The 12,877-nt window shown below is 45.2% G+C and overlaps 1 protein-coding gene across 1 annotated transcript; it reads left to right on the forward strand.

Annotated features, from left to right (window-relative positions):
- Window positions 1–8,953: 8,953 nt before the first annotated feature.
- On the forward strand, window positions 8,954–11,839 carry CCL17 (C-C motif chemokine ligand 17). Its single transcript, XM_043897531.1, has 3 exons — window positions 8,954–9,080; window positions 10,887–11,004; window positions 11,584–11,839. Exons 1-3 carry the CDS (start codon window positions 9,011–9,013, stop codon window positions 11,693–11,695), a joined length of 300 nt encoding a protein of 99 aa, XP_043753466.1. The 5' UTR covers window positions 8,954–9,010; the 3' UTR covers window positions 11,696–11,839.
- Window positions 11,840–12,877: the final 1,038 nt, after the last annotated feature.

Consider the following 12,877-nt stretch of genomic DNA (forward strand, 5'->3'; position numbering starts at 1 on the left):
TGCCATGCACAGGCCCGTACTATAATTAACAAGGCTTCTTTGAAAAATAAGAATGAAAAATAAAAAATAAAAATAAAATTTCTCATCACTCCCAGGTGAAGGGCTGGGAGCAGAAAAAGTACAACGTGGAAAAGCATCTTGAAAACAAGATTTTGAAGTACTAATGTGACTGATGGAAAACATTAGAGAGTGTTCTCATGACCAGAGCCTTGAGGGAGTTGCTGAGAAAGGTTGTCACTAGTTGATGGGCTAAACAGAGTCATGGAAGGCCTGAAGGTTTGACATTGAGGACTGTGCATTGTATATCCTTATCCTCAATCTGAGATTGTAAAAAACAGATATCTCTAGAGCACGTACAAGAAAGTAGATGTTAGCAATAAGAAGCATGCAAGGATTAGGATCTGGCTTTTGCCTGTGCATTTTTCTTTATTCTTCTGCAGCACTGCTCCCTCAGGCCGGTTCGTTGCTGGGCTTGTCCCAACATTTGGCACCCAAACAGGGACCTGAGGGTGCAAGTAGTTTTCAAGGCTTTTTTCACAGTGCCAAAAGAATTCACGGAGAATTCCAGCCGAGAGATCGGAGGACAGTAAAAGTACTTGGTGAGGACACCCCTATGGATTTGTCAATCAGGGACACAATGGGGCAATCTCCTTCTAAGCATGCTGACTATATTATGCTTCTAGAAACCTTACTACATAGCTCTGGAGTGCAAGTGAAAGACGAGAATTTTCGGGAATTATTTCAGGCAATTCATAAGCACTGTTACTGGTTGGACCCAGAAAAAGGGACTTTGGGTCTTAATGAGTGGAAAGAAGTGATGCATTGTTTACGTAGAGCCTATCAGACTGGGGAACCCATTCCTATAAGTGTGTGGTCTCTTTGTAACCTTATTTATACTACTTTGGCTCCTTTACAGTCTGAACAGTCTGACTCTTCTGATTCAGAATCTGATACTCCTGCTCCTCCTGCATCTCAGGGGTCGCCTGTCCGGCCGCCTCATATTTATGAAAATCTGGATAAAGGGAAATATAATCCTTTGGAAGGGGAGAGAGAGGCTCAATTTTTGAGTCTTAAATCCCAGTTAACTATGGTACGGGACAACATCCTGACGCTTTCCCTTTATCACCGGTCTCACAGCCTTCGGCTCCTTGGCCGGAGCTCCCCATAGCTCAGGAACCCCCTCCACTAGATCCTGATACACCATGGGACGATGGGGTACTTAGAGCCACAGTCACAGTGCCAAAGAGGTCTGCGCCTGCTCTCTCATCTTTTCAACAAGCTGTAGGAGCAGCGAGGTGAGAAGGTGACCCTGATGCTTCGGTTTTGCCTGTTACCACGACTGAGGTGCCCCCAAATGCTGAACTTCCATAAGGTGGGGTACAATTTTGAACAAACTCCTCTCTCTTTTAAAACTATTAAGGAGATTAAACAGGCATGCATACAATACAGAATTACATCTCCTTACACCACAGGTCTTATTCAGGGGTTGTCTCAGTCTGAACAACTCATTCCATGATTGAGAAATGATTGCTAGAACTTGCTTATCCACTTCAGAATTTTTACAATTCCGATCATGGTGGCAAGATGAGGATTCTCAACAGGCTCAAAGAAATGCAACTGCTAATACTGTGGAACAATTAATGGGGTCAGGGGCTTATCAAGGGGTTCAGAGACAACTACAATTCGATGGTCAACTTATAAGTCAAATAAGATTTGTCTTAGGGCGTGGGAGAAGTTTAGCCACCCAGGACAGTCTCATCCTTCTTTTGTTAATGTAAAACAATCTAATGAAACTTATACTGATTTTATTGCCCAATTAAGACAAAATCTGGTGAGAACTGTTGCTCAAATTGAATTAAGGGATATGTTATTACTGATGCTTGCCTATGATAATGTGAATTCAGAATGTCAAAAGGTTTTACAGCCTCTCAAAACACAAGGAAAGTCTCTAGAGGATTATGTTAAGGCTTGTCATGATATTGGATCAGAACCGTGTAAGATGCAATTGTTGGCTCAAGCCATTATAGGCTTGAAACAATAAATGAATCAGCAGATTAAATGTTTTAGTTGTGGTAAGAGAGGACATGTGCAGAAAAATTGCAAGACTAATAAAAATACACCTAATAAGCCTACTCCCACAAATGAAAAGACACCTGGATTATGCCTTCACTGTAATAAAGATGATCATTGGGCTAATCAGTGTAGATCTAAATTCATAAAAATGGATCCCCTTCATTGGGAAACTGGAAGAAGGGTCCTACTCAGGGCCTATCAAACAACATGAGCTCTCAACAAACCTGGAACGCTGTTCCTTTCGTGTACCCAGCGAGCGAACAGCAACCTCACCTGGCCCTTTCAAACCATATACCCGGGTTGCCAACCTCCTTCCTGCAACATCCGGGAGTGCAACATTAGATATCTCCACCATTGATCATTTACTTCTTATGCCAGCTATGGGAATTTATAAAATCCCTATAGGAATTAAAGGTCCAATACCTAAAGGAAGTGTCCGTTATTATTAGGACACAGTAGTTTAGTAAGGAAGGGAGTTCAAGTCCTAATGGGGGTTATAGATGGAGATTATGAGGGCAAAATTTCTATTATGATGAAAACGAGTATCCTTATCAAATAATAAAAGGAGATCATATAGCTCAATTGTTATTATTACCTTATATCAGTACTAGTACATCTCATATTAAAAAAAATGGGAGGATTTGGAAGTACAGGAAAACAGGTATATTGGCAAACTTCTGTATCTGATTCTAGACCCACATTATCTATATATATTAATAATAAGCAATTTTCAGGACTTGTAGATACTGGAGCTGATGTTTCTATAATATCTAAAAAGCATTGGCCAGTTTCTTGGCCTTTAACAGATGCCCCTATTATGTTAACTGGAATTGGAACTATGCAAAATATTCAAAAAAGTACTAATATTTTGACCTGTTCAGGCCCCAAACAACAACCTGCAACTTTACAAACTTTAGTTGCAGATATCCCTATTAATTTATGGGGATGAGAACTATTGATGTAATGGGGAGCTTATGTAACAATTCCTACTATATCTTCTCAAGCTAAACAAATTATGGCAAATATGGGATACAATCCTGCTCAAAATACATAGGTTTTTTTTAGTGGGGGTCACTGCCAAACAGCAAAAAACAGCACTTAAATTGACATGGAAATCTGATGAAACTATTTGGACAGAGCAGTGGCCCCTATCACATGAAAAGTTACAGGCTCTTGAACAGCTAGGAGAGGAGCAATTATCTCTTAATCATATTGCCTCAACTCCTAGTCCTTGGAATTCTCCTGTCTTTGTTATTAAGAAGAAATCTGGGAAATGGAGAATGTTAACTGATTTATGAAAAATTAATATTTAATCGAACCTATGGATGCTTTACAACCAGGCATTCCATCACCTTCTATGATACCACAAAATTGGAAAATAAAAATCGTTGATCTTAAAAGACTGTTTTTATACTATTCCTCTACAAGAATCTGATGCTCTCTGTTTTGCTTTTACTGTACCATCAATTAATAATAAAAAACCAGTGTCTCGATATTACTGGAAGGTATTGCCACAAGGAATGCTTAATAGTCCTACATTATGTAAATTCTATGTCTCCTAACTACTTGAATTTATTAGAAAACAATTCCCTCATGCTTATATTATCCACTATATGGATGATATTCTTTTAACTTCTCCTTCTGCCAAGAAACTTCAATGTTTTTTCTTAAATACAGAGATTAAATTAAAAGAATATGGGTTACATATTGCTGTTGATTAATTACAGGAGCAGGAACCATATACCTATTTAGGATATATATTCCAAAGAAATATTATTAACCCACAAAAAATACAAATTCGAACAGAGTCCTTGAAAACTTTAAATGATTTTCAGAAATTATTGGTAGTGGTTTAGTCGCTAAGTCATGTCCAATTCTTGTGACCCCATTGACTGTAGCCTGCCAGGCTCCTCTGTCTATGGGATTCTCTAGGCAAGTCTACTGGGATGGGTTGCCATTTAGAAGATATAAATTGGTTGCGACCATCTTTAGGAATTCCCAGTCATTCCTTAACACACCTATTTCAAATCCTACAAGGAGACTCTGATTTAAATAGCCCCCTGGTACTAACAGAACAGGCTAAACAGGAATTGGATCTTGTAAATCAAGCTATCCAGCAAAGACAACTCAAACAAGTAGATCTGACTGCCAATTTCTTTACTTATTCTTCCTACTTTAGATTCCCCTACAGGAATATTATGGCAACCACAGGGTATCCTTGATTTTTATCCCACACTCCTAAGAAAATAATGACTACTTACATAATGCTTATTTCCTTTCTTATTTCAAAAATGAGATCCAGATGTATACAACTTTTCTGATTATTATTGGTATGAAATTGTTCTTCCTTTCACTAATGATCAAATCTATAGATTATTTGTTACCAGTATGGATTGGCGAATTGCCATTGCTGATTTCATAGTTGAGGTTCATAACCATTTTCTAAAGTCACCTTTGATTACTATTGCTGCTAAACACAAATGGATAATTCCTATTATTACTAAAACAATTCCTCTTACTAAAGCCCCCGTGTATTTTACTGACACAAATAAAACTCTCAAAGCCAGTTATACTGGACCCACAATCAAAGTTTGGCAATCTAGCCTAGCTTCTGTTCAACAAGCCGGATTAGAGGCTATTGCTATCTTATTACAGGATGTTTCTACAGCATTAAATGTTATATCAGATTCTCAATATGCTGTGTGGATAACACAAATTATTGAAACCATGTCTCTACCAAAGGCTTCTTCTAAGTCATCTATTATTACCATATTATCTCAATTACAAAATATAGTAAGGCTTTGTTCTGCCCCTTTTTACATTACACACATCAGATCTCATTCTAATTTGCCCAGACCATTGGCAAAGGGCAATGATTCCATGGACTCTTTGCGAATTGCATTTCTTACTCCTTATAAATTTCATCAACTCACACATTCAAATACACTGTCTTGATGAATAAATTTCAATTATCCAGACAAGGAACCCGAAATACTGTTTCTGCCTGCCCTTCATGTACTCTTACTCACCATGTGCCTACAACTACAGGCGTTAATCCCAGAGGCCATTATCCCAACGATATTTGACAGACTGATGTTACTCACGCCCCTTCTTTTGGACATTTGGGAGCTGTTCATGTTTCCGTGGATACTTATTCGGGCATGACTTCTGCTTCTGCTCATTCTGGAGAAACATCTGCTCATGTTATCTCACATTGTTCGGAAGCCTTTTCTTACATGGCCTTATCAAAATATGTTAAAACCAATAATGGCCCTGCATATGTGAGTCATGGTTTTGCAACGTTTTTATCTGATTGGAATATTTCTCATTCTACAGGCATTCCATTAATTCTCAAGGCCAGGCTATTATTGAACGTGCTCATCATACCCTAAAAAATGTTATTTTAACAGAAAGGGGGAGAAAAGTATGGCGTATTGATGACACCAAAAGAGAGATTAGCCCAAACTTTATTTATTTTAGATTTTTTGGGTTTACAATTGGATCATACAACGCCAGCAGCAACACTGCATTTTCAGAACACCGTTCTTAGTGAAAATTATACTCCTGGTCAAATGATTGCAGATAATACTCCGGTATGGTGGAAAAATGCTATGAGCAACTGGTGTAACGGCCTTAGACTTAAGAAAGGATGAGGTTATGCTCTTGTCATTTCAGATGACAGACAACACCATTGGATACCAGGAAGGCATGTCAAAGTAAGGGAAGAAGAGGGCGTGGTTCAACATCGATCTTCCCGGAGAGCTGCCAGTGATGGGGATAACAAGACTGACGATCAGCAATCACTCCGAACCAGCTCCAAGGACCAACAAAGCCAAACTGCTTACCTGGAGACAATTGAAGAAAGTGACCACTGAAAGGGAAAAATTGGTCAAAGAACAGGGACAGCCTTTGACCTCGGCTACCTTGTTCTTGGCTACGTTATCTGTGGTAATTACCACGCAGGTGCCAATCATACTTATTGGGCATATGTACCCAATCCTCCCCTATTAAGAGCAATTACGTGGGAGGATTCTTCTGTTCAGTTTTCATAAATGATTCTTCTTGGTTACCTGGACCTTTAGACCCGAGCCTTCCTTTAAAACCAGAGGAAGAGGGCCGACAACTTTCAAATGTTAGTGTTAATTATACTGTGGGAACAGATCTTACCCCTATAAGTATGGGAGCGGAAACTCATTGTCTTAAAAGAGGATTACAAAGCTGGCTGTCTATAGTTAAAGAATCTTAAGGGAACAAAACTCATTGTTTCTTATTAGAGGCATTTTCCTTTAATATCACAGGAGAAAATACTACTATGTTTCTGCCCCATCTACCTAACTGTGTTATTTCTATAAAATAAGGACTAGGACATTGGGTACAATGGAAATTATGTAACGCTAATGCTGGACATATTATGGCCAATACTTCTGATGGAGAAATTATTGATTGGAGTCCCAAAGAAGATCCTTTGGATAAAAATAATAATTTGGATTTGCCTATATTGTTAAACAATATTTTCGACTCCATGAATAACATTGTTAATAGTTCTATATATTGGCATGGAGGGAGTTTCTCCTCTCCCTTACCTCAATTACCTTATATGCCTTTACAGTCAGAATTGTGGAAAATATCAGCTGTCTTCCAACCCATAATAGCATAGAAGGGGTAATTTAATTCAATAATATCCAGTCATTTCTTACATTTTGATAAAAATTCAACCATTGGATTAAAGGATTTCTTCGTTTACCTTTCGTATTTTTGATAGGACCTACTTTTTATAATGCCTCTTCTGGGTTACTTACTTGTCAAAATTGTTTCTTTTACACTTGTATCAATTCTTATCTCCAATTTCAGAATGATTATCCTCTATATATTCTAAAAACCAGATCTGGAGTATGGCTTCCTGTAAAAATGAATAGACCATGACAGTCTATATTGTAGAAGAAATCCTGAAGAAAGTGTTAAAGCACACTAAAGGGTTTATTGGACTGTTAATTGCTAGCATTTTAGGAATTATTGCTATAGCTACTATAGCGGCTGTAGCAGGAGGGGCATTACATCAGAGTGCATAGACCGTGCACTTTGTGCAGGAATGGCATAAAGATTCTGATGTTCTTTGGTCTACCCAAAGACAAATAGATGGAAAATTAGCTGCACAAATGGCTGATTTACAACAGGCTGTTATACTACAAGGTGATCAAGTAAACAGTCTGCAAAAACAGATTCGTCTGAAGTGTGACTGGAACATTGCTTCTTTTTGTGTCACTCTTCACAAATGTAATGAATCTTCATTTCATCGGAACAAAGTTAAACAACACCTCTTAAATCACGGTAATCTATCTCTGGATAGTAATAATTTACAGCAAGAGATTATGGAAACTTTCTCTCAGAAACTACATCTTTTGCAAAGATCTAATCTGCAGGAAGCAGCAGCAGATGGGATTTCTCAATTAAATCCCATTCCTCACTTGAAAACTATCAGAGGATCAATTGCTGGTTTTATGTTAATTTTTATATGTCTTTTTTTCTGTTTCTACATAGTCTGGCGACAAATCACCAAGAAAGTCAACAGACAACAACAGCAATTAGCGACTATTGCTTTGGCTTCTATAATCATCAAAAATAAGCTTCTAAAAATACAAAAGGGGGATATGTATGGAATATGCTATGCACAGACCCATACTATAATTAACAGGGCTTCTTTGAAAAATAAGAATGATTTTCTCATCACTCCCAGGCGAAGGGCTGGGAGCAGAAAAAGTACAACGTGGAAAAACATCTTGAAAACAAGATGTTTAAGTACTGATGTGACTGATGGAAAACCATTAGTGACTGTTCTCATGACCAGAGCCTTGAGGGAGTTGCTGAGAAAAGTCGTCACTAGTTGATGGGCTAAACAGAGTCATGGAAGGCCTGAAGCTGTGACATTGAGGACTGTGCATTGTATATCCTTATCCCCAATCTGAGATTATAAAAAACAGATATCTCTAGAGCACGTACAAGGAAGTAGATGTTAGCAATAAAAAGCATGCAAGGATTAGGATCTGGACTTTTGCCTGCAAATGGCTTCAGCCCCCTGATCCCCACTTTATTTCTGAGTCTTGTTTTTCTTTATTCTTCTGCGGCACCGCTCCCTCAGGTCGGTTTGTTGTTGGGCTGGTCCCAACACTGTTGAACCTGTGCTCCCCAACAAGAGCAGCCACCGCCACGAGAAGCAACTAGAGAGTAGCCCCTGCTCACTTCAACTAGAGAAAAGCCCGCCTAGCAACAAAGACCCAGCACAGCCAAAATCTAATCAATAAATAAACTATGAAAAACAAAAACCTGTAGGGCTGTGGCCTGCTGTGGTCCAAAGCCCAGCTTGGTAAAGGACCCACACTCAGGCTGTCTGGGTCCCAGGCCTTTCTCAGGTTGCAGTGGAGCTACCCCTGCAGAAAGATGCCCGTGCAGCCTGCTGACCCCCTGGGGAGGCCTTCCCAGCACCCAAAAGCTCTTCCAGGTGGGCAGTCCCTCTTGGCCCGAGCCTGGCTGCGCCTACCCCTTGCCCAGGGCATGCCAAACATGAAGGAGGTTGGCCAGCCTGAGCAGGGATGCAGCCAGCTGAGGATGGAGGCGTCTCAGTTCTGCTATTTGAGGAACCAAGAAATGTCCCCTGTGAAAGGAGAAGTGTGTCATGGCCCCTGGACACACACACCCCACCTCTGTCCCCAGCGGAGTGCCCGTTCTCTGGAAAGCCACAAACATTCCAAGACTGGATTTCTGCTGAATCATCTTGAATTCTTCGAACTCCACGGGTCTAGGGAAGGATGTGGGTGAGGGGATCAGAGGCGGGGCAAGATCCCCAAAGAGGTTAAATAGGTCACCTCCACCCTTGGAGTTCACCCTGGACTCCCCTGAGCAGAGGGACCCACACGCAGAGATCTGCCCTGCTCCCGGCACCATGGCCCCCCTGAAGGCGCTGCTCCTGGCCGCCCTCCTCCTGGGGGCTCTCCTGCAGGACACCCACGCAGGTGAGAGCAGACGAGAGACACAGGAGGAGGGGACACTGCATGAGGAGGGGCAGGGCTGCTGGGGCCCCAGCAGCTGCGCGTGCATGCTATTCCTGCACCCCACTCACTCCTGCGAAGGTGTGAGAGGCTGGCAGCAATGGGATTTGGAGGGAGGCGTCCAAAGGAAAGTAATGATGATGAAGAGGAGGAGGAGGAGGAGGAGGGAGACGAATGTCCCAGGACCTGGGGCTCAGCTTCTGAGGAAAAAATTGCTTGCACATCTCCCCCCTGCACATGTCATGAGGCAGTGACTGTGATTGTGTTTTGACAGTGGACAAGAAGCAATTCTCGCAAGTATTTGTTAACAGTCTGTCTATTTAATGGGTTTTTATATACAATGAGGGGCTTCCCTGGTAGCTCAGCTGGTAAAGAATCTACCTGCAATGCAGGAGACCCCGGTTTGATTCCTGGGTTGGGAAGATCCCCTGGAGAAGGGATAGGAAAACTCCAGTTTTCAGGGGCTTCCCTGGTGGCCCAGATGGTAAAGAATCCACCTGCAATGCAGGAGACTTGGGTTGGGAAGATCCTCTGGAGAAGGGTATGGCAACCCACTCTAGTATTTCTGCCAGGAGAAGCCCCATGGACAGAGGAGCCTGGCAGGGCTACAGTCCATGGGGTGTCAAAGAGTTGGACATGGCTGAGCGACTAAACACAGCACAGCATATACAATGAGAGGGCTGGCATAAAGAAAGGCAGGGGCACACGACCCCAGAGCAGGTGAAAAAGAGAGATTTTTATACTCAGTTGGGAAAGGAAGGCTGAGCTAAGATTGCTACTTTAGAGACACAAAGCTGGTTAGCGCCCCGTGTGGTGACACAGTGACAGGGCCGCAGTCTTCGGGGCTAGCTTAATGCGGCGATCTTCAGTTGGCTGCTTGTCTCACTTTTGTAAAAGTCTGGGCCTAGCCAGCTCCGTGTCAGTCAAACCAAGTTCCACCCCCAAGACAGTGAGAGGACACTCCAAGGCTTCTTAGAAAACACCTTGTGGTGGTCTGAATTGAAGTCACAGATCATCTGTCGGCCGGTTTGCAGATGCTGGACATTTTTTCTTGTGCAAAGATGAGGACACTGAGCCCCAGTAACGTGTGTTCACACCCGGGCCTCCACTTTCTCGTCTGTAGAATGGGGTAGTGACAGCACCCGTCTCCAGGTGTGCTTGAGGACTGAAGGAGCTGCAGCAGAGGGTCAGCACAGAGCCTGGTCCAGAGTCAATGTCTGGTGATTCGGGGCTGGGCTGAGTGAGAGCACATGGATGCACACACATGCAGACACACACATACATGCACAGATTCCCCACGCACACACAGATCCACACGTGCACACAGATCTCCACACCCAATGTGCACACGCACAAAGACACACACACACGCATGTGTACACAAATCCTCTCAAACACACATAGACATGTGCACAGACAGACACACAAACACCGCAGGGCCCCTCAAAGCACACACACGACCTTGTGCCCACAAACGTGCACACTCTGACACACAGACTCACACACAGAGACACAGGTGCAGACCCCTCACATACTCCCTCACACAGAAACATGATCACAGAGCCCCCCAAGGAGACCCCTCCCAGACACACACATGCAGAAATGCACACGCAAGGACCCACACGATACCACATACACACACACCAACACAGACACACACACACACACAGACTCCTCACTACACAGACACACACACACGTGCCAGCCCTCACAGACCCTCCCCAAGTAGACATGCACACACATACCTGTTCCTGCTTGCCTTCCTCGCAGCCCGAGCAGGCAACGTGGGCCGGGAGTGCTGCCTACAGTTCTACAAAGGACCCATTCCCGGCAAGCTGTTGGTGGATTGGTACCAGACCCCGGGCGATTGTCCCAACAACGCCATTGTGTAAGTCTGCCCCTGCAGCTCCCCTCTGCCCCCTTCTTACCCCAGGAGACGAACGTGGGAGGAGGCGGACCCCGGAGCTCCCGGAAGGGCCACTGCAGAGGGGAGAGGTCAGACCCGGGCCTTCACCTCTTGTCACCCTGGTTCTGCTCCTCAGGGCTGCTCCCACTCCACTCTCCGTGAACCCCCAAAGGACCTCAGGCTGTGAGGTCTAAGCTCTTCATACATTTATGAGGAAACGGAGGCCCTGAGAGACATGGGACAGCCCCGTGCACAGGGGCAGTCAGCGCCCCACATGGGCGCCTCTGCGGCCTGAGCCCTGAGCCCCTCCTGTGCACCCCTCATCCCCAGGGTTACGTGGGTGCAGATGCTCTGAGGTGGGGAGCAAAGCCGTGCAGCCCTGGCTCCCTGGAAGGGTCAGGTATCACTGAGGACAGTGCCTGGGGTCCCAGAACTGCTGCTGCCACCCTGGGTGACTTCGGGCGAGTTCCAGCCCCTCTTGGGGGCTTGGGTCCTGGTCATCACAGGGCGAGGCTGTGCCAGGACTCCAGAAGGCCTCCCTCGTGTTCTTCCTCCGTGTAGGCTGGTGACTCGCCATGGCAAAAACATTTGTGCAAACCCCAAGGACAAAAATGTGAAGAGAGCAATGAGGTACCTCCAGAAACACAGGAAGTCACCTGATCTGGCCGCCTAGTAGTCCTGACCTCTTCCTGGACCTCTTGTAGACCTCCTGCCTCAATGTTCATGACCCCAATCCCCAGCTCCTGGAGCCAGAGGAGGCCCTACAAGGACAAAGAGGCCCCTTGTCCCCTTTTCTGATTAAAGTCTTTCTCCCCCAGTCTGGGTTCAGTGTGTTCTGTCCACCCTGGCCTGTCGCCCTGGAAGGGCCCTCCGAGAACTAGTCTCACCCTGTTCATGTTAGAGGGGGAAGCTGAAGCTTCGAGTGCAGACCACCCTCAGGGAGAGAGATGCGGGCCGGGGTGGGGCTGAGGGATGTGGGATGAGCAGGGCAGGGGTGACCAGAGGCCGGTTGCCCCTCCCCTCTGCTGCATGTGAGCAGGAAGAAGCCCTGGGAAGTGGCTTCCAGCTCGCCTCCCATCTGATCGGCCCCTGGCATCCTCCCAGGCCCGCCTCATTCTCTTCCGTGACGCCACCTGCTGATGCGGAGCTGAGGACACACTTCCCCTTAAGCATCTGATCCCAGTTCCACGAATGTTTCCAGGATTCTTTCCAGGCAGGCTGGGGTTCTCCCAAGTACTGGGGAGCTCCCTGGTGCCAGGGATTCCTGCAGCCCCTTCTCCATCTTGCCTACCTCTCAGCCCCCCAACCACACACTGCAGCCCAGACAGTCCCAGAGGGTCTTTGTAAGCCCAGCTGCGCCCCCCTCTCCTGGCTCCAACTCCAGGCCAGCCGGCTCCCAAGGCTGGAGTTACTCTTCCTTGTCCCGAGTGCCCCACCCCAGCCTCACCCTTGCACCCACTCATCTCCATGGCCCCCAGCCCTCATCTCCCACCCTGATCAGGCTGCTTCCCGCATGGTCCCGTGATTCCTGCTGACCTGAAGGTGAGCCCCTCCCTACCAGGTGACATCGCACCCAGCCTCAGCCCAAGCCGGTCTGCGGGAAGCCATCCTGGCTGCCACCCCTCCTGCCTCTCCTGCTCTTAGGGACGGTAGGGCAGCCCATGGGGGTGGTTTTCCTGTTGACTCCTGTGAGGATCTGTAGTCCTGATCCCTCCGTCATATTGGGAGCTCAGTGAGTCCCCCTAGAGAATCCACATCCCATGTGCTCAGAAGGATGGAGAAGGATCCATCCCCAAACCCCTCTGTCCAGGCCCAGCTGAGGACTGGAGTCATGGGGAATGGACAGAAGTTAGGA

The sequence above is a fragment of the Cervus elaphus genome, chromosome 4, assembly GCF_910594005.1.
Source record: "Cervus elaphus chromosome 4, mCerEla1.1, whole genome shotgun sequence".
NCBI lineage: Eukaryota > Metazoa > Chordata > Mammalia > Artiodactyla > Cervidae > Cervus > Cervus elaphus.